General features: G+C 29.8%; 2 protein-coding genes across 2 annotated transcripts; both read left to right on the top strand.

The window, feature by feature from the left end:
- The first annotated feature begins 4,170 nt into the window (after positions 1-4,170).
- LOC145312555 (uncharacterized) lies at positions 4,171-14,325 on the top strand. Its single transcript, XM_080151810.1, has 7 exons — positions 4,171-4,182; positions 4,986-5,044; positions 6,393-6,471; positions 6,867-6,904; positions 7,156-7,212; positions 12,904-12,949; positions 14,248-14,325. Exons 1-7 carry the CDS (start codon positions 4,171-4,173, stop codon positions 14,323-14,325), a joined length of 369 nt encoding a protein of 122 aa, XP_080007936.1.
- A 196-nt stretch (positions 14,326-14,521) lies between these two features.
- On the top strand, positions 14,522-23,208 carry LOC145312554 (uncharacterized). Its single transcript, XM_080151809.1, has 8 exons — positions 14,522-14,552; positions 14,652-14,929; positions 15,293-15,350; positions 16,769-16,814; positions 17,403-17,436; positions 18,028-18,132; positions 20,795-20,894; positions 23,156-23,208. Exons 1-8 carry the CDS (start codon positions 14,522-14,524, stop codon positions 23,206-23,208), a joined length of 705 nt encoding a protein of 234 aa, XP_080007935.1.
- Positions 23,209-23,215: the final 7 nt, after the last annotated feature.

Below are 23,215 nucleotides of genomic sequence, written 5' to 3'. Positions count from 1 at the left end.
ATAATTGTAAAACTTTAAGGACTAGTGTAATAAACATTGGTATCTCTCACTCTGGGAACAGCTAGTCACTTGAAGCTACTCTTTAATTTGAAATGTCCGTTTCAAAACATGATTTTCTCATAGAATACAAATTTTTAAAGGAGCATTTAGTATGTTATCCAATAAGACCTTGGTTTATCAGTAATGCTCTGATGAGAATTTCCATAAGAAAATTTATTTTAATTAGCTGCTATACTTTTTTTTACATCTATTTTAATGTCAGAGGTAAAGACTGAATAGTCTGTATTACTTTTTAGCACTTTTAAAAAATAATTTTTTAATAGTTTTTTATCAAATGCTTTTTTTATGTCAACACTGAAAAAATAGATTCTATTTTTGGTTTTTTCCCCTGTTAAATGAAAAGATGGATGCAAAAAGTCCTTATAAACTGCTATTTATTTTCGATGAACAACATTTTAGAGCTTTGAAATTTTGATTTTAACCCTTTGGAGATGGTAATATTTTTATTTTACCCATATTGAACAAAATAAAAAATCGGCTATTATGGGTTAGTTTTTAAATTTTTTTTGTTGATAAGATTAAGTAACAACAATGATTCTGTATATACACAAAAGGATTTTTTCTTCAGTTGAAAATAGAAGTAGAAATTAACTAAAAACTGTTGAATTTTCCTCTAAAATTTTCACAGAAAATGGTACCTCCTGCAAAAACGGCTGCATTTTAGATTTTATTGAAAAGTGAAATGAAGTTACCTAACCTAGGGTAATGAAATGCACTATGTCCCAATTCAGGTTCTGGCACAAAAGTCAAATCACCTTCGATGGCATTGTGATACGTTTCAAAGCTTAGCTTTTAACTAAGGATGTTGTCATCCTTGTTTACTTTTGATTCAATAATTTTTAGCAAACTTTTTGAATTAGTGAGAAGTTACTCTATAAATAATCAATTTAGATCGTGAATTGATAGGGTTTATATGAAATTAAATTTCGGAGAATTCCCTCAAAGTACGTATTCGAGCATAGAACCCCCCCCCCCCCCCCACACACACACACTTTTAATTTTTAAATAAAATGGAATTAACGAAGGGGGTTGGAGATTTTCGTGTGTTAGTGTTTTACCTTATATTAGGGCGACACAGGTATAGAACACACCGCACGGGTTACAAGAAAATTAACCCTTCCCCTTTATTTTTAATTTCTTTAAAACATGGTTTAGTGCTTGGTAGGCTATTTGAGGGAAATTATTTAAATTTGATAATTTACAGATATACATTAGTGAAATATATGGGGAAAAAATGTTGTAAAAATAAAAAAATGTAGCTGGAAAAAATTAATGGATAACTCAAATAATGCATCCAAGGACCTACGCACTTTATCTGGTAAGTTTTTTTTTTCAAGGAGTCAGTTAGATAAACAGGTAAATATGTTTCTAAATAAAATGTTCAAACTCCTAATTTATTTTTAAATGATACTGATCTTTGATAAATTAAGACTTTTATTTTCTTGTACTGACCAGTGACCAGTAAAGTTGACAAAGATACGTCATTAATAGATTTTGTTTTACTAATTAAAAAATATTGTTTTCTCTATTAAAACCGACTTAATTAAAACACCTGACAAAAATACTCAACAGCGTGAAAAATTATATTTTTATTGATGTAATTAACAATATAAATCATGTCAAAAAGTATAATTATACAATATATATACTTAATAAAAATTATATGTATGACTAAATTCACATATAGAAAACCACAAGAAAAAATGATGCAAATATTTGTTTCTTTGAATTGTATTATTTAAAGTATTAATAACAAAATTAAATTTAATATATTTTCATTTGATAAATCAAGCATGTACTACAAATGACTAAAAAGTAACTATTCTGTTTCTTTATTTTATTGTATACTAGCGGCTACGCCCCTAGAGGCCTCTAGGGGCACTTGAGAAGAGGAGATTGGAATTTAATAACCCAATTTCTTATTTTAGATTTTAAAAGAAAAAGTTTTAAAAAAAATAGTTATAAACCTTCCTGGGACCTATGAGAAGCTACCCTGTTAAGGAGAACCCGATCGGTTAAGTGGTTAGCGAGATCCTTCGGTACAAACACACAGACATACATCTTGTTACTTTATTATAAGGATTTACAAAATTACAATTTATGTAAAATTTATCTGAGGAATCAAGCCAACAGAAGTCTTTAGTTTTAAATAAACTTTAAAATAATAAAATTAGTAAATAGGATTTTTTACCTCCTAAAAAATTGTTGCATCTTTTTTTAAGGATGAAAATACGTAGAGGGGAGTTGTATCTTTACATAGATTTTATAATTGCATGGCAAGGAGTAAGCTAATGATTTGGATTAAGTAGGATGACAACATTTTAATACGCGCCATTTGTTTATCCCTAAAATTCTAAGAGATTTTAGCTCCATTGTGTTATCCCTATATCCGTGAGTAAAAACTCAGAGACACGAAATATCAATTTATTATAACAAGAGAGAATGTTTTATCATAAATGTAATACACTCAGCTCAAAGGATTTTAAAAGATTATTTTTCTCAGAATTCTAACTAATAGTGATGAAACAAGGATAAATATATTTGATAGTAGCACAGATACAACAATCTAACAACCTATAAAGGCCAACAAAAGTAAAAATAACAAAATTTAAAGGCCAAATTAAATCTTTGAAAGAAGGTTTTTAAATATAAGAAAAATGATAATAAACAAGTTACTTTTTTATGATTTACTTTTCAGTAAACACATACCATGGTTAAGGAAAAGTTGCGCTTCTTACAAAAATATCTATATCAAAAATGCAAGATTAATTAAGTAGGCTAATATTTTTTGGAAAGAAATATCTGAAAGGTATTTAACTAAGAATTAATTTTAGAAACTCCTGTCCTAAATTTTAAATCCTGTCATAGACAAGAGACTTACTATAACAACGATGGCGTATGGATATTTTTATATAGAGAAGCTGCGCTTCTAAAAGAATTTTAATTTTTTTTTTAACAACAAGAGGCTGCATTTCTAGCATCTAGAGGCTATTTACTAAAATGTGTAATTTGGGCAAAAAAAATAGCCTTAAACCATCCCAAGGCCTAATCGGTACAATCATTTACGAGATCTCTCGAAAACGGGAAGAAAGTAGCTAAAAAATCAGCATGTGACGTCATAAAAAATGAGGGAGATGAGAGGAGAAGTGGGAAAGAAAACGCCTAAAAAAGAGATGGATAATCCCTCATTTTTATGACGTCAAATGCTGATTTTTTTAGCGACTTTCTCCGCGGACATCCTTCGGTTTATATAAACTAACACACACTTTGTAGGATTGCAAATTTTGATATGTTTCACTATTTAAACACACTATATAATTAACACTTTAACAAACCTTAAAACTATTAATTTTATTAATATGACATTTTAAGGTGAACTGTAATGTATTTTCTAACATATTAAAACAAAATAGGCGTTGAGGATTTATGTATTTTATAAGCTTTTTTTCATAAATAATTCAGGTACGTTTTAGAAAAAAAAAGAACGATAACGTCCATTAGTATAGCACATAGAGAAATAGACAGACAGACACACTTTTTGAGAAGATTCGCTATCTAAAATTAGTTTCTTAAAATCTTATAATACAAACACACAAAAATTACATCTATATACCCCGACTTGATCTCTCATGCTTGTTAAAAAATATAGAGTATTATAAATCTTAAAATCTCACGTATTAAATGAATAAAAGAAATAAATCTAATAAACCTTGTAATTGAGTTTAAAATAATGAATGAATCTATAAACCATAGGTTATTAGATACACCAGTTGAAAATTACATTATTGCAATTTATTGTACATTTACAAGGTTAGGGAAATTCCATGGTAACTTGCAAAGGATACAAGAACGAAAACGTCTAAAACATGCAAAGATTTATGAGAAAAGAAAACATGTTCATCGTTATTATTTTTAGATGATTTTTGACTCAGTTACCTAATATAAATAATTGTAAATACTCACAACTAATAATATTCATCCTTGTTATTTTTAGGTGATTTTTGTGACTCAGTTACCTAATATAAATAATTGTAAAATACTCACAACTAATCCAGGAACAAAATCAAATCCATGATAAACAAGAATAATTTGTCCATAAGTAACGCAACAATGGCTGTTACAGTAAAAAAATTGTAATTGAAAAGATAAGAGAGTATTCATTTTAAAGGGACATTAAAGACCAGTGCAGTGATCTGAGGGGTTAAGACAATCACCAATAAATTGATGTACATCCCCAATGATGATACACAAAATTCTGTAGTTTACAATTATTGGTTAAAACGTTTAAATTAATGAGCCCATATATTGTCAACAGGAAGCTTTAATATTGTAGCATATAATAATCTTCATTGAATTATTATTTGTTTTAATACCTTCAAACAGATCATATCTTTTATGAAAAAATAAATTTGATTTTGAAATAACAGAAGAAATAACTGAGAGTTCCAATGCAGTTGAAGATATAGTAGATTTTGACGAGTCAGAAAGCCAGGTAAGATGACCCCCAAAAAATTCTTAATCACATTTAGAACATTCAGACAAAGATCGTTCAATTAAAAGGTTAGTCGTATACTTAAAGGTTTCTACTGTTTCCCAGGCTTCACAATTGTGCATGTTATGTATAAATACTCCGCCATTTTTTTCTATCCCAGGGAGGCCCTAACCCTGTGGGGCCTGCATCTCCCGTACCCTCTGAGGTGCTGTCCAGAAGCCAATATAACCCAGCCTAAACTGAACTAAGCTAATAAACAAGAAAAACGGACCCCCCCCCCTTGTTTTCAATTTGTTTCAAAATAAGTTTTAACTAAAATTGTGCATTATACTGTAATATAAATAATCTTTGAGTGTGATATCATATAAAGTTTAATGTGTTATTCAATTAACTTTTGTACATATGTGTAAATTAAAATAATCATAATTTTCAGACATTTTGGACTGAAGAAAGATCAAAATTATCAGAATCTAAATCAACAAAACTAAATAGGTAGAGTATTTCGTTCCTTTATTTCATTGGCGCTGCCGCTAGTGTCGACTTCTAATATTATTGACATGACAAAATTCTAATGGAATTAATTGATTGTAGAATGTAGATTAATTCTAAATAAATGATAAAAAAAGTTTACTATACTGTATGTGTTGAAAGCTTTATAATGTATTTGTAATTAATTTTGGATTTTCTCGGTCACTCGGCCAGGGATAAGCAGATCTTAAGTATATTGCTACTTCTGTCGTTAGATGAAAAAGTGATTTTTTAGGGGGGGGGTTGCAAATCTTTTAAAGGCTATGTTTCTTTGGAAAATGGATGCATTCTCTTCTCTATCTAGGCTTAAAACTTTTCTCTACGGGAGATCTATGCGAATTGCGAGATATTTCGCTACAAACGCATTTTAAATTTTCAAAAAACATTTCCTTATTTTAATTGATTTTAGTTTAAAAATGTATACTTCTGTAAAAATTTTTATTCTTTACTTACTTTTCTAAAGTCCCGTATAAAATAAATTTTTAGCCAAATAAACTATTCTTTAATCCTTGGGCCATTGCATTCATACAAGAAAACCTTTTTTTGCTGATTGTAAGAAAAATGTATTTTTTAGCCAAATAGGCACCAAAAATGTACACAATTTAGAAATATTGGGAACTAAATAAATATTACTACAATAACAATGCTCATACGACCATTTGACGTATTGAATTTAGGCTATTTATATCCTATTAAGTTTTTTGTTTGTTTTATTACTATTATGAATTCTACAAGCGTAGTATCTCTATAACTGAGTCCTTATATGTGAGTGCGTCTATAATAAGCTTGGTCATACTGCTAGATAACATCCCTTTCTCTTTCTTCAATAATAAAAGCGAAATTATCTTCCATTTAATGTATATTAGTTTATTTTTTTCTTTAATTGATATTGTTATCCTTGTTTATAAAAGTGTGGTGGCTACATATGTAATCCAAAAATACCAAATTTGAAATTTGTATTTTTACATTCTCCGATTCAAAATGTTTATTTTTGAATTAAAAGAAAGGTAATGATAATCAAATAAAAAAAAATTCATTCAAATCATTTTATTATTCTTTTATATAAGTAACAAGATGTCTATTTGTCTGTCTGTAGGTTAAGATCTCGCTAACCATTCTCCTTTACAGTAAAGCTTCTTATAAATTTAAATGAAGGGTTATTTTGGGGGTGGTTCCCTCCATCCTTCCAAGAGGAATCGCCCCTTGAAAACATTTTGCATCAAACTATTTTTTTTACTTTTTATTTCTTATAACTATCGACTTGACTCTCACCTCTCTCTCTTTCTTTGTGTTTAACCGTCTATTACTTTAGGGCAGACTATAATCCTTATGAAGATTACTATTATTACTATGATTACTACCTAGATGATAAAGACAGATTCAAACGAAAGGTAATATAATTTGACAACTAAATAAATAAGTTTTTTTCAAGCGTCGGTCCGTCCATAATTCACTTTGTCTGTCCGTCCGTCAGTCCGTAACGCTATGGAGAAAATGTGATTTTCTCGGGTACTATCTAACATAAACAATAATATACAGTTGATTTTAATACGGATTTTTTTTTGTAGAGATTCGCCTTTTCAAAGAGCATCCAGTATACAATTTACTTGGTCCGTCGATTCATGTTCAATGAAAAAGGCTCATACAAATGAAAATAAATATGATGACTGTCTATCAGACAACTATACTTGACTGATTTTATGTCACTTTAGAAATTCAAAAAAAAGGCCTAAAAGTATTAAACTAAAAATTAATCAATTTTGTAAGAAAAAAAATGTAATTTCAGGATCAAATTAGCGCTGGCCATTTTAACACTTATTCAAGGTAAAATATTTTGATATGCTTATTAGGTTAGTATAACATAATCTTCATTACTTTTGAAGGTAGCAATCCTTGTTTTATCATTAATTTCAAGGACGTCAATTCCTTTATTGATTTTACCAAATCTCAATAGTAGTAGGGGTAATTAAATTTTGAGAGTTAAATGGGTTGGGGGGGGGGGGGGGGGGAATCCTTCGCACTCCCACCAAAAAAAAGTGTATTTCAGTCTTACTTTTGCTTTTTTCTACTTTTAGTGCTCCAAGTGAGAATATTTTTGAGAAAGTAATTTCAACAGTTTCAAATGCTGTCGGGTAAGCTTCTTTTTAGTTCCACAACAATTAGAGAATTTTAACTAAGGTTTAAACCCAGACAGAGAGAGGGATGCAATAGGTTGTCACCTTGGTTAACCCCAAATTTTTATAATAACGTTTTCTTATTCGTTGGCTTAGCAACTTTGGAGACTTTAAAACGACTTAAAACTGTTAAAACGCTCCAACCAATAATTTTATTCTACAGGGTAATTTTGTGTGTCATCATTGGGAATCTAGATCAATTTATCGGCCATTGTTTTAGATCTCTGGTTTAAAACTTTAGCTGTATTATCTAAGCTAAAATGAAGTCTTAAATAACTTTAACTTTCAAGGCATTATGTTATACAACTGAGATATTTTACTTAAGGCACTTTACCATCTTTACTTTACCTAAAACTTAATCTTTTTCATTTTCACAATACAATCCTCAGAGCGAAATTTTTACTTGAAATAAACTATTTTAAATAAATAAATTTAAATTATTTATAAAACAAATGTAATAGATAGATTGAGAGAATCTAAGATGTAAACTTGTAAAGAGCATCTTATTATTTATCAATATTTAACAAGATGAATGAATTCTTGATGCAAATATGATCTTTAAAAAGATTTAAACTGATTAAATTTCATATAAAAAATTAATTAATTTTATTTAATCATATTTTAAATAAATGTTTCAATAAATTTCATGTTTATGAGAATAAGAAAAGAATTAAAAAGCAAAATATTGATTAAGCAAATGGACTTTACACCTCTAACCAAAAAAAAGGAGTAACAGAAACCAAGGAGTTTAAGAATACGTACGCAAGGTGAAAAAAGGGCAGGGGTACAAATTTACTAAAATAATGCTTAAAAAGTTGATTTATCTTTGTTTTGTCCATTTTATTAGATTATTTTTTTTAAAACTCGAGAAAAAAAAGAAATTTTGAATTTACGTATCATAAAAATATTTCTTTTGGTACATTCATTCAAGGTTTTAATCGCCTTAGAAAAAAAACCGCAATCATAAAACATACAACCAACCATTTATATTTTGTGTATCTTTTTTGTCCCTCAATCCGTGTGATTGTAAGAGAAAATACGTTCACAAATTTGTATTTTATATCATTCATGATTTGAAAATTATTTTAACAAGAAATTTTGGTTCAGGATATACTCACGGATCTTAAGGGATAAGATAATGGACGATAAATTGATATCTTTCCACAAAGATTATTGGTTGAAAAGTTTAAAAACTTCTAATTTGGAACCAACCCAAAACAATTCTGTACATTTACCTAAGATTCTCGTCCAGATAAAAATGTCAGAAAACTATGATTACCAAACTAATATATATTCCAATGTCCCCTCCCCTCCCTCCCTGGAATATACTAAAATATCGATTGAGTATAGATTAATTCTATATTGTGTTGGATATGTTGAAACCGGTTTGTGGCCATTTCCCTCTTCCTCTTTATGGCCTGAAAATGGGGAACACTTTCGCTTTCATGAAAAATCTTAAAAATGGTTTCAATAAGTGGGCTCGTATTAACCCCTTAGCTGACGATAACGTGAACAGTCTTAAATAATTTATTTTAAAAATGTTTTTTTTTATTTTCATTTGGGGTTTATGGTTTTTAGTGTCGTTTTTTACGATTGTAATAAGTTTTTTTGTATTCATGTGATATTAATGAAATTTCATACATAGACTACCAACTACTTTAACTAGCTATGTTTAAAATTTCATTGATCTACATTGAAAGGCCAACGAGTTAACGACACTCAAAGACAATCAACATTTTTTATTTATTAGTATAAAAAAAGACTTTTTTAAATGTAGTACCTACGGACAAAGATTGCATAATTAAAGGGATTTAAACGTAAAAATCGATCATGAAGCATGAAAAAACTGCGATTGTCATTTGTCTAAAGAATCTACACAAAAAATTTCAGACTCCTATCTTTATTTTAAGTGTGTTTTTTTTGTACGAAAAAATAACGTTAATTTTGTGAAAGGAAAAAAATAATTGATCCGAAATTTAAACGAAAAACCTACGGACAAAGATTACATAACTATAGGGGTTTTAACGAAAAAATCGGGCACAAAGCATAATAGAACTGCGATTCTTATTTGCCTAAGGAATCTACAAAAAAAAATTCAGACTCCTTTCTTTATTTTTAGTGGGTTTTTTTTGCACGAAAAGTTAATATAAATTTTGTTACAGGAAAAAAGTAATTGATCCGAAATTTAAACCTAGTAAATGAAAGCTAGCATAAATCCTGCCATGTGGGTCTGCCCCCAAACCCTTACCCCTTACCAATAAATAAGGTCCATATTAGCAACCTAACTCTACAACATGTTCTACCTTGTAAATATTTCCATGAATGAGGGATCTTTTATTTTTTCAGTACAGCTTTGCAACCGATAAATATCCGCTAGATTAAAATCAGTTCTCAGCCATACTGAAAAGCATCATATTACAGGCAATTTTCTCTCTATTAATACACCTATAATAAATAAGGCAAACAATATTAAATCAGGACTAATTGGTACCCAAACTTTTATAACCATTAGTAAAAATTGGTTTGTAAATTACATTTGGTACCCAAAGTTTTATAACCATTTGTAAACATTGGACTGTAAATTACACTCTGTACCCAAAGTTTCATAACCTTTAGTAAACATTGGACTGTAAATTACATTTGGTACCCAAAGTTTTATAAACTTATATGGCTATATCCGCTAGATTATAATTGGTTCTCTGCCATACTGAAATGCATCATATTACAGACAATTTGGCACAAATATTGTAAGTAATTTAATGGCTTTAGAAGCGTTTTCACATTGTTTTTATGTTAAAAATCGTCCAATTTATCAATACTTTTCAACAAATATTATTAGTAATTTAATGGCTATAGAATAACGTCTTTTAATCCTTTTTTACATGGTCTTTACGTTAAAACCGTCCAATTTAACGATACTTTTTATAAAAATATTTTTAGTAATTTAATAACTATAGTATAACGGTTTTTTAAAATAGTTTTTTACATCATGTTTACGTTAAAACCGTCTAATTTAACAATACTTTTTAACAAATATTGTTAGCAATATAATGGCTATAGAATAACCATTATTTTATTCAATTTTTTACGTTGTTTTTACGTTACAAACCATCCAATTTAACGATACTTTTTAACAAATATTGTTAGTAATTTAATGGCTATAGAATAACGTTTTTCACTTCGTTTTTAAGTTTTTAACTCTTGCATTTCTATTTTAATATCTGCGGACAACTGTCTATAATACGATTTGATAAATATTCCAGTAAGGCTTCCAAACCGATTTATATCCGCTGGATAAGAAACTGTTCTAAGCCATATTAAAAAAAGTCATTTATAGCATTGTATTACAGACATTTTCCCACAATTACTAAAATAAAAATCCTAAAGAATAATGTCAGTTTTTTTAGCACAGGCCTTCGGCCATTTGGAGCCCACAAAACTGGTTTTAATTGTATAATTTTCCATTTTAATATCCGTGGACAGCTGTCTATAATACAATGCAATAAATAACTATTCCAGTATGACTTCCAAACCAATTTATTTCCGCTGGATAAGAACCAGTTTCTAAGCCATACTGAAATATCATGTTTAGCTTTGTATTAAATTTAAATTTCCACATTTTCCCACGATTACTAAAATAAAAATCATAAATAATAATGTCAGTTTTTTTATCACAGGCCTTTATTACAAAATTGGTTTTAATCTTATAATTTTCCATTTTAATATCCGCAGACAGCTGTCTATAATACAATGCAATAAATAACTATTCCAGTATGGCTTTAAACTGATTTATATCCGATGGATTAGAACTGGCTCTAAGCAATACTGAAAAATCATGTTTAGCTTCGTATTACAGTCAAATTTCCACGATTATTAAAATAAATCATAAAATTAATGTTAATTTTTTTTACCACGGGCCTTAGGCACATCAGGGCCTACAAAACTGGTTTTATTTGTATATTTTTTCATTATAAATAACTGTGGAAAGCTGTCTATAATACAATGCAATAAATATATATTCCAGTATAGCTTTAAACCGATTTATATCAGATGGATTAGAACTGGCTCTAAGCAATACTGAAAAATCATGTTTAGCTTCGTTTTACAGTCAAATTTCCAATTATTAAAATAGAAATCATAAAATAATGTTTAATTTTTTAGCATGGGTCTTAGGCACCTCAGGGCAAACAAAACTGGTTTTATTTGTATATTTTTTTATTCTAAATAACTGCGGAAAGCTGTCTATAATACCTATAAATACCTATTCCAGTATGGCTTCCAAATCGATTTATATCCGCTGGATTAGAACCGGCTCTATGCAAAACTGAAAAATAATGTTTAGCTTGGTATTACAGTCAAATTTCCACAATTATTAAAATAAAAATCATAAAATTAATGTTAAATTTTTTACCATGGGCCTTAGGCACCTCAGGGCCCACAAAACTGGTTTTATTTGTATATTTTTTCATTCTAAATTACCGCGGAAAGCTGTCTATAATACAATGTGATAAATACCTATTCCAGTATGGCTTCCAAACCGATTTATATCCGCTGGATTAGAACCGGCTCTATGCAATACTGAAAAATAATGTTTAGCTTGGTATAACAATCAAATTTCCACAATTATTAAAATAAAAATCATAAAATTAATGCTAATTTTTTTACCATGGGCCTTAGGCACCTCAGGGCCCACAAAACTGGTTTTATTTGTATATGTTTTCATTCTAAATAACCGTGGAAAGCTGTCTATAATATGATGCGATAAATTGATTAATTTAAGCATGTTAGAATTGTCCTATAATTTTCAAACTATGGATTTCCAGCCAAAAAATTGTTGATCAACAGTGCAGTTACTCTTTAATTTATTTGCCTTGTGGCTTTTCTTGGATGTAATTAAATATATAGGTTTACAATTCAAATATTATGCTTATTTTATTCTAAAATCTTTTTATCATTTTTAGTCTTTTAAAATCGCTAGGATTTGTAGTTGCACTTAAAAAAAGAGCGAATAATGAGATTTTCCTTTTATTATTGTTATTATCATAAACCGGTTAGAAGATATATTTTTCATGTCAGATATACTTTATCTACAACCAAAATATCAAGGTTGGGGCATCCGTTGCATAATTATTTCAACGCAAGATTGAAAAGATTGAAACAAAATAGTGTTTTAAAAGTTTTAATTGGTCCCTGTCTTGAGCAAGTTCCATTCATAGTTGCCCGCAAAACTTTCTCCTCCTAAGTTTTACTCCCCCCGCCCCAAATAAAACAGCTTGGACGTCCTTGTTTCGGTTTGTTTTTTTAGCCGTCTAATATTAATTAGTGAAATAATTGTAAATTAAAATATAATGAACGAATGATTAATCTTTTTTCCAATACCTATTATGTATTATTTAAAAATAATGGATGAATGCAAATAACAAACCTATGTTTTTTATTAAATCCAGTAATTATTAGGGATATAACAATGGACATTAAATTGTACTTTCATAATTAACTCGGATCATTTTATTATTTTAGTTCAGTAAAATGTGATTTTGCAAGTTTTTTATAGATTATTTTTTATTAAATTAAAAACTTTACTTTAAAATCTTTACTAGATTAAAGAATAATGAACAAATTCAATATAAACAAATATTTTATTTTTAGTTCTCTAACCTCACTGTTTGGTTTTATTGATACCTCTAGGGTCCAGGTATAAAATATTTTCAATCAAAGCAACTCTATAATTCTATTGTATTTTCATGTAAGGGAAATTGTAGGTACGAAGCCTTTCTACAATTACGTCCGTTTGTCCATGCAACGGTTTGATCTTATTGTTTATTTAGGCATGTTAGAATTATCATATTGATTTTAAATTTTACATAATGATTTCTGTAATAGTTAGTTAGGATCTTTATTTTCGTTACTAGAAATTCCGTACGTTTATTTAAAACATGCTGATTTCTATAACACTTTTGATAAAAAATGTCATGTTATATTTATCTTGTCCGATTTTGGTATTAATGAATCCTAGAACAACAAGGTACAGTATTTTAACCGAAGCATCCCTATAATTAAGTCATAAACAGTATAAAGTATTCAATTAATTTTGAAACTAATTTATTTACAATTTTTTAGACTTCTAATATTCTGCTTATTTTGTTCTGGCACTCTACAGTACATGTTCGTTTGTCCTACCTTGTGAATTTAGAGCTACGCTTTAATGGATGTTGTCATCCTTGTTTAATTAACGGAAATCCATTTTTTTAAATTACATATTATTGGACATAATCGTTCTCTAATCATAAAAGTGTACAATTATATTTCATTAAAAAGTTATTTTAAGATCGAAAAAAAGTTAAATTAAATACTTGTAAACATCTAAAAGCTATTTTAATAATAATATTTTTTTTAGATTTTACAGAAAAATAATTTAACAAGAAAAATATTTGAAAGATTTTAAAATGTGTAGGTGGATTCAAATCTTGTTAATATAACAATTTATAATATTTAGATTTCAAACTAAAAGTTAAATATGTTATCTAATCTAATGTTTTATAAATGTAATATTTACATCTATTCTGTTATAATCTGTGTTGAGCGTAGGCAATTTAAATCTGTGCTATTTAAAAACAATATTTAATATTTAAAATATTAGCTAAGATATTTATAAAGCGTTTTTATTAAATGATTAAAATAGATTTGGCTTTAAAATAACTTGAGAGTCGTTTGTATTAAAATCTGATTATAAAAAATGATTTCATCAAAGTTAAAAATATTTTACAAAGAATTAAGGACTTTTTGGCAACGATTATAGTTGCTACACTTTCTAAATTGTATCTAACATCTACAGGAATTACCATGCAAAGTTTAAAATTGATATTTATTGAAAAGCTTCGCTTTTAAAAACAGTACTAATCTCATTTAAAGGCGTTTAGGAAAAGAGATTTTTGAGTTATGAAAAAAAGGCATGATGCCAAGTTACATTGCATTAAATTGTTTTTGTTTCAGATTGGTCCGTTTGTCCTTGGGCCTCTTGTTGATGAAGAACCTTCAGGAAACTTTTATGTTTATTATATTGAGTATTAAAGTACAACCTTATGCTGTAATTGATATCAACAAAAATATAAATAGGATTTACAAAAGGTCTAATTCTTCTTATTTTTCGCCTTAAAAAAAGTAAATATTCTGTAAATTGTGCTATGCATCCCTATTTTACATATCTTTACACTCCCTGTTTGAGTGTGTTGCCAAAATGTTTAACTTTTGCCCCCTTTTTAACAAAATGTCAAAAAAATACCAAAAGCACAAAAAAGGCAATACAAATCGTTCTAGCAAGTTTCAAAATCTGTTGCTTCAGACATAAAACTGACAACTTTAGATAAAAATGCAAACATAAATTTTGATATGTTCAGGAGGATCAGAATACCAATCTCCAGGTCCAAGTTACTCTGCTCCCTCTGGTGCCAGCTACAGCCCACCGGCAGCTTCCAGACCTTCATACAGCGCTCCTGCTAGACCTTCATACGGCGCCCCTGCAAGGCCTTCATATAGCGCTCCTGCAAAGCCTACATACAATTCACCTACTAAACCAACCTACAATTCCCCTAAAAGACCTAATAACGATGTCCCCAGTCCGTCTGATTTTTATAATGGATTATACAGCCAGACTGCTTCCACTTCAAATGTCCCAGTAAGTTTTCTTATTTTAAGAAAACAGTGATCTTAAAAGGGATAAAAGCAACTGGACGATGACACCCCCTGACTAGATTAAAATAGATTGCTTTGTATAACCCAATCAGAATCTAAAAACACCACCAAAGGATTTAAACTAATAAATAAGATAACGTTTTTAGTACACTTTGGGGTTCAGTATCATTTACAGTCCAATGTCCCTCCTATTTCTAATATAAACCGATATTCTAAACCTTATTTAGAAGGTTATTATTATCAACCGGAAGTTTTTGGGATGATACAACTACTTACAAAACTAAACAGAGGGATTTGTCTCTATTTAAATCCCCCCTCTCGTTTATAATTATATAATTTTGTTAAGGTATACGTACCTGAAGCCTACGCTGAACTTAGAGAAAAACATCAAAGATTCAAAAAACGTAAGTTCTTTGTAACTAATATCAAAACTATTCAATGATGTTATAAAGTAAGTTTTCCCTTAATCAATTAAGTATGCTGCTTAAAAAGGCCTTTCAACTTACAGGAAATACACCTCTCATAAAAAAAAAACATAAGTACTCGTTCCAAGTTTTGTCTTCTAGGGTAATAAGTTTTATGAGAGATACAAAAATGATTCTTAAGTATTTAATTTGTGTTTCGGCGAATTTCTTTCATTTGAACTAAAGGGGACGAACCAGAGCAAGTGATTCTAAGCATCTTCCAGCATTGACCCATAGTATTTTTTTAGTGAATATACTAGGTTTATGTTTAATATTTGCTTTATCGACTAAAAAGTTAGGTTTCACCATGGTTTTATATGGTAAAAACTTTTAAATGTAAAGCAATTTTTAAAGCAATAATTAAATGCTTTGTTTAGTTCAAAGGACAAAATAAAATAACACTGCAGAAAAGCATCAAATGATGTAAATTGCATAAGTACATTAATTAAACTGTTGACAAGTAACCAACCCTTTTTCTAAATATACATTTTTAATCACAATGATATAATTTTGTGTCAAAGCTTTTAAACAACAGTTTGAACTAATCAAAGCATTCAATGATATTGCACCAAACAATGCTTAACATTTCAAAGTTTTTTTCATATAAAACCATGGTGAAACCTAACTTTTTTGTCATTAAAGCAAATATTAAACATAAACCTAGTAGGTATATTTACCAAAAAAATACTATGAGTCAATGCTGGAAGATGCTTAGAATCACTTGCTCTTGTTCGTGGATACCTAAGTTTTAATAAATGACCATTCTTTAACTTTGACCTTTCAAACAAAGACCTAATTATCTAAAAATAATTACTATAATTTATTTATTCATATATTTAATAACGCTAATCCTTTTAAAAACTTTTTTTCCAGTTGATTAATTTTATAAAAAACTGACGTTAACTTGAAGTCTCCTAATTTGTTAAGAGCATTAATCATAGATAAAAATATACATTATATAAAAGTAATTTGATAAAGGCTGTCTCAGATGTATTTCGTTTGTAAAAAGGTTATATCAAACATATTTGGTTATTAAAATACAGATATTTGTATGCTTTATTCCACTGTTTTGGAATAAAAAAGCATGTCTCAAAGCATCAGAGTTGTCCCTAATCTCTATTGAATTTGCCTAATTAAAAAGAGGTGTTTATAAAATAGCATGGATTCATCCCAAGGCCTATATGAAGCTTCCCTTAAAAAGTTATTCCTAACAGACCAGTCATTTTCAATTTTTTTGCTTTAAATCAACAAATATCCTGCCTCTCTTGAAACACTTAATATTTTTGTAGATATTATAATTATTTGGACACCTTGTATTTTCTCTGTATTTCTCAAGTGTAAAAGTTTTTAATTTACAGAGATGAGAGAGAAATCAAAAAAGAAGACACAATCAGAGAGACCGAGGTTAAATTAGTTTTTAAATCAAAGCTCCTCTATAATGTTTAGCAGTCTATCCGTTTTGTACTTTCCATTGGCTGTGCTTCTATCTAGCATCAAAGTATTCGAGGGGATATAACAGAAAATTATCCTAAATGTTTCCCAAATCTTTAATTAAATGATAAAGTAGCCTAAAACCTAAGTGAAGCTCCCAAACTTTATATAACTCAACCAGTTAGCAATATCTTAACTGACAAACAAAGAAACTGAAAAAAGGGTGTTTTTAAATATCAATAGGAATTGGATAAATTTAAGTCTTTTTTTAGTAATTTTAAAATAGTCTTGCTCTAGCGCAGGTTACATTGGGTACTGGGAAGCCTCTGCCTGGTTAGGTAGGGCCAAATAGGGTTAGAGTCCCCGGCAGTGGTTAAGAATGGAAAAGAAACTACACACAACGTCTCTTAAAAAAAAAAATAGGCAGGGAGTTTCTACTTAAAATTTGAACACCCTAGCGTTACAAATGGTCAGTCAGACAGATACCAAACTTTTAGAGTAGCTATGATTAAAAGTATGATACATATATTATCTTAATGTAACATTATGTTCATTGTTTAGAACTGGAAGCGAACTAGAACGTAATTCTAACAAGGTAATGTTTCATTTAGCGATACATGATTCAAGTATCTGGTACAATTACAAATATAAATCTTTTTTAGAGAGAGCAAAAATATTTTTGAAATATTTGTGGATTAAGTTATTTTTTGAAAAAGTGACTTTAATTGCAGCTAGATTAACTATTGCACTTTTTAATGACAGCGGTTTTGCAGCTAGCTGCAATCAAAGTTGTTTTGCGTATACATAGTAATTTGAACTAAAATTAAACATTTTTCAAAATTTATCAAATCGTAATTTTTTACTAAAAATTCAGTTAACTTCTGATACTTTAAAATATGATCAAAAAAGTTGAGATAAAAACTTTCAAACCCCTGACTTAAAATAACACATACATATATGTTACCATAAAATTCCATGAAAATAAATAATTGTAGAAACATGATATTTTGTTCATAGACAAGAACAGTTTAATTGAGTATTTATAATTTTTTCCTTAAATAAAGTTAATTATTAAAAAAGATTTACCGTTTCTTAAGGAATTTTTTTAATTGTTATGCCTTTTTGTTTGGATGTTTGAGTGTCTGGCTATTTAAAATTATTTCGTTGAAATATACTTGACGTTTAGGGGTCGTTTGATGATTTGTCAAGTGACTTCTGGGAAGATAAAGTTGTAACGACCAAACGGCCGTATGATTACAGGGATAGATGGAATAAACTAAACTATTCACAGGTGATAACATTATTAGCAGCGCAAGCTACACTAGAACAAGGGTTAGTCCGTCGGTCCAAATGACAGAGTAAGTCCATAAAAATAGATTTTCTCAGAGGTTATAAAAGATAGAGGTCTAAGAACAAGTTTGACCATTTAATAAAATTGACAGTAGGACTACTCGTTATTCTTAACGAATTTTTCCATATTTTGTGTTTTTTTTTAATTTCTAAGATAGCTACCAAATCTTTTTGGTCTATTACTCTAAGTAACAGGCATATTTTACCACAAAATGACGTCAGCTTCTTTTTTGGCTGCTTTGTGCTTTTATCTCTACGTTATGTCATTATGTAGTATTTTTTAGCTTTTTATATAAATTAAACTGCTAAGATACTAAGATAGACTTTGTTTTCCTTTACAAAATGGGAAGTAGCTATTGAAATAAACAGATTAATAAACTGTAAGATATACACGCGAGCATGAAACTTTTTCAATAGAGGAAAATAAACTTTTTATCTTCTTTTTCTTTGATTCTATAGAAAGGATAACTTAAATAATTGATATATTTCTAAAACTTTATTAGACACTAGCGGTTGCGCCCATAGCATTAAGTCAGAGAGAGAAGGTGGTAAAATAATCTTACTTAACCCCTTACAGTCGGGCCCCTTGCCGCACCTTAATCGGTCGGGGGGGGGGGGGGGGGGGGGGGGCGTTCAACGCCCCCCCTTATTATCTTAGTTCCTATTAGAGCTAGAGGGCTAAATTTTTTTGTGCGAGTCCATGGTTTGAAAATGAATTTCCAACCTTTTATAAGTCTAAGTCAATTTTCGCTTCCTTCACACTTTTATTTAACAACCTTTGTTTTTAGGTCTTTTTTTACTTAAAAATTTCAAACGGCTGTAACTTTCTTATTTTTGAAGCTAGAAGAAAATTTTTTTTCCAGAAAATGTTTATTTTTATGTAAATTTTACATTATAAATATCAAATATAAGTTTCAGCGGCCGCAGCTGTACTTGGCAGCTGCCAGCCGCCGCAGTCGGCGGTCGGCGGGAAAACGGCGGCGGATCTTCATGAAATTTTAATACGCTATGTAGGCATGTAAGAAAAGCTTAAGTTTAAAATTTGAAGTCTTTAAGTCAAAAATTACGGCCACAGGAGCCTTTTAAAGATTTCAGGAGACCTGGAGGATCAGGACCTGCAGGATCATACCTGGAACCTGAAAGTGACTTGAACACCTGTATTTTATATAAGGATGTACTACTAGAGGACTTTTAGTATTTTGGTATGATAAAATGCTTTGTTTTAGTCAAAAAAATATTTTTGCTCTTTACCTGGATGACCCTGCCAGGTTTGCTGGCATCCTGTGCCCGCCAGGATGGAGATATTCAAAAAAATTCCAACTCTCAGTTATGTGTCATACCCATACTTAAAAAGTCAAGCAGTTTGGGCTCTTTATCTTTCACACACAGAAAATGAGATAGAAAAAACCGGATGGGGGGGCGTTCAACGCCCCCCCCCCCCCGACCGTTAAGGGTTAAATATTCACAAGATTTATTTTTTAAATAGAATATCCAACAATAGAAATATAAGAATAGAAGCATATTCTGAACCCTTTTTTCGTCAAATCTAAGAAGGAACATTTATAGAAGACAAAAGTATTGTTTACTTTTGACTCAAGCTGATGTGGATTCTTAAAAAATGATAGACTCGCTACTCGTTAGTGAGGCAAAATTATTTTTTGTGAAAAATCATCCAAAAGCACATTAAAAATCTTCAAAAATTAAACAAAATCATATGTTGATAACCCTTTTAAAGTTTCATTTAATTTTTGTATATTTTTTTATTCGTTTTTGGAGGATTTTTCACAAAAATAATTTTGCCTCATCAGCGAGTAGCCAGCCTAATTTTTTTTTAAAGAATCCACCTCTGTTTGAAGCTTTCAAATTTAAGACAAAATTTTTGGGCAATTAATTCTGATTCCGCAAAGCTTTCTACTAGGAAAATATACTGTTTACAGCTGACTTTTATCTATGTATGAAATGAAAAAAAACTTGCGTTCGTAACAAAATGTGTACACAATTTCAACCAATGAAATTAAATGTATGTACCGATGCGATTCTCCTATTGGCTCAATCAGACATAACCTCTCTTTCTTAGTACCTTTATATATTTATCCAACATCCATCTAAGGACTTGAGAAGCTGCCCTAACATAGAGAACTAATTGGGTCTAGTGGATAGCAAGATTCCACGGTCAAACAAACAAAAACCTTACCACTTTATATTCTTTACTTGCGGTTACGCCCCTAGAGGCCTCTAGTAGCACTTTAATTTTTTTTTTTTTTTTTATTTCAATTATTTAATTTGAGAAATAATTGTCTATGTTTCGTTCAAGTCTCTATGCAAAAAAAATTGTGATTTCTCTTGGGAGGGTGGTGGTACCCTCACTCAAAATAGTTATAAACCTTCCCGGAACCTATGGGAAGCTACCTTGTTAAGGAGAACTCGATCAGTTCAGTGGTTAGCGAGATCCTTTGGTACAGACATACAAACACACAGACACACAGAAAGTTTTTTGGAAACCGATATTGCTTCAGCCGTTTGTGAGCTATTAAGTGACACAAATACAAATAGACAGATATTTTTTTTGTTTACTAATCAGAACAAAAAATTATCTTTTTCAGGAATTTCAAGACAGAAATTTTGACTATGAAGAAGAGTTTGGGACTAAAACAAGTTCAAGATATCACAAAGCATTCCCATTACATAGAAAGCGTCCAAGAGGTTGGTATTTTTAGTTGCGATACTACTCTATAGGTATTGCGTGAGTTGGTCTATTTGTAGATCTATCAGTATTACACTTGTCATAAGGAGAAAGCCGATCTTTTATATGAAGATTATCTAAAGTTGGTTCAACCATTATAAGAGCCTCACATGGCAGGTACCCCTTAGGTATAGAGAATCCCAGCTAGGCTGAGGTTAGAAATGTATTTCTAAAAAATAATAAATAACGTGGGGAGGGGGCGGTGGTCCAATAACTTATTTTAGTATAAGCACCAGTAAAGCCATCAAAAAAAGAAAAAGGAATACATTGGGTTTGTAATTGCTTTTGACTAATATGTCCTTGTTTGTAGTCCACACATTAACAGACGGAAAAAAAACAGATAATTTGGCATTTTCGTGGAAAACTGACCTTTAATTGTGTAAATTGTAAGTACAAAAAAAGGTTTTACATAAAAATCTAGATTCTGTTGTTTTTCATTTTTATTTTCATTTTTATGTGCATTTTCGTTTTGGTGTAATTGTTGATTAGTTGAAATTTAGGGCATTGTAATGTAAAATATCTAAAAATATTATCTCTATTTATAAGATGTAAACAGTTTTCTAATAATCGGGGCTCAGCAATCGCACGTCAGCCGCGTGTAAGCCTTATTGAAATCGTCATATTATAATTTTAAAATACAGGGGGATGTCTAAACTAAACCTGTTCATAAACAGACAATCCTTCTTTTTGGAAATTTCATTTTTTTAAACCCAAGCTGATTTAAATTTGAGGCTTATGCGTGGCTGAGGCGCGACTGCTGAACCCTAATACTAATCTTTGAAGCAGACCTAGTGATGAATTATAATAACATTCATTTATAGTTTTCCTCATTAATTATAAAAAATAATTGCAATTAATTATTAAATGTCAAATACGAAATAATTATTTCACGTAAACAAACTTTCATTTCTGACGCTTTTATCATCATGAATAAATTCATTAATCGTGAAAAGAATTAAAGAAACAAGAATAGTTATTTTTCGCATCGTTTATAGAAAACTTTCAGCAGATATTAACATGAAAAAATATAAGATTAAAACCAGTTTTGTTAGCACCGAGTGGCCGAAAGCACTTGCTAACAAAACTGTTATTATTTATTTTATTTTTTTTAATATTCGTGGTAAATTGTCTTTGATACGATGCTACACATGGTATTTCTAAAAATAACACAGTAACAATGAGGTAGAGGAAGAAAAAAAATACAGAAATAATAATGAGATCTTATAAATTTTTAACCAATAGTACTTTATTGGCCGTCCATAGAAAAAAATACCATAATAAAAAAAAAGATTTTGTAAATGAAAAAAAAAATAATTATATTATATTAACTATACATGGTTCATGGAAATACCTTAATAAATCTTAAGGAAAAACAGTTTCATAAGAATAGGATTATTATTGTGATAATTTATTGCTTTCCATTCAAAAGAAATATTATATTTTTTATATCAAAATTAAATCTAAAAGAAAAAAAGTGCTTATCTTTTTATTCTACTGTTCGATTTTATCACTCCTTATATAATACTAGCGGCTTTGCTCCTAGCCTCTAGGGGCTTTGCCCCAAGAGGTTTGATCAAACCAATTTTTCGTATTTTAGGTTTAAAGGAAAATTTTTTAAAAAAATTTTGGGGGGGGGAAGAATTTTTTTTTTTTTGGGGGGGGAGGGGAGTAGTCGTCCCCACTATTTTAATTTTAGTTTGTTTTTTTCTTGGGGGGGGGGTATTTTTCATTTTTTTTTTGGGGGGGGGTATTTTTCATTTATTGGGGGGTTGGGGGTGTCCCACCCCCCAAGAAAATAGTTATAAACCTTCCCGGGACCTATGAGAAGCTACCCTGTAAAGGAGAACCTGATCGGTTCAGCGGTTAGCGAGATCCTTCGCTACAAACAAACGGACAAACAGACAAACAAACAGACAGACAAACAGACAGACATCGTTTTACTTTGTATTATAGAAAGAACTTGCTTAGTTCCCATATGAACCTTCCACTCAAGGGGAACCCAAATGTGTGTATTGATTAGCTAGATCTTATAATAGCGTCGTTGTCCCTAGAGGCATCTGGACCTATAAGATGCTTCAATGTAAAGAAAAACCATATCTGTGCAATAGTTTTCGAGATTCTTTGCTACAACTAGACAAATAAACATCATGTTACTTTTACATAAAAATGTGAGTTACTAAAAGTTAAAACCTATGTTAAGGTAAATATTATTATAATCCAGATGAAAATTGGCAAAAGAGGAACAGAGACAGATGGTTTCAAGATCAGGAATAACAATTTT

Source organism: Acartia tonsa, chromosome 2 (genome assembly GCF_053477335.1).
Source record: "Acartia tonsa isolate MP-2025a chromosome 2, ASM5347733v1, whole genome shotgun sequence".
In the NCBI taxonomy this organism is placed as follows: domain Eukaryota; kingdom Metazoa; phylum Arthropoda; class Copepoda; order Calanoida; family Acartiidae; genus Acartia; species Acartia tonsa.
The sequence above is the reverse complement of the archived record's forward strand: the minus strand, read 5'-3'. Positions and strand labels throughout refer to the sequence as shown.

Bases quoted from the DNA above. Each gene is read 5' to 3' on its own strand.
- LOC145312555 (XM_080151810.1), top strand. The intron at 7,213-12,903 runs GTAAGCTTCTTT...TTTTATTTTTAG, and splicing joins ACAGTTTCAAATGCTGTCGG to TTCTCTAACCTCACTGTTTG. The intron at 12,950-14,247 runs GTATAAAATATT...TTTTTGTTTCAG, and splicing joins TTGATACCTCTAGGGTCCAG to ATTGGTCCGTTTGTCCTTGG.
- LOC145312554 (XM_080151809.1), top strand. From the start codon at position 14,522: ATGTCAAAAAAATACCAAAAGCACAAAAAAG. The intron at 14,553-14,651 runs GCAATACAAATC...TGATATGTTCAG, and splicing joins ATACCAAAAGCACAAAAAAG to GAGGATCAGAATACCAATCT. The intron at 17,437-18,027 runs GTAATGTTTCAT...CTTGACGTTTAG, and splicing joins TAGAACGTAATTCTAACAAG to GGGTCGTTTGATGATTTGTC.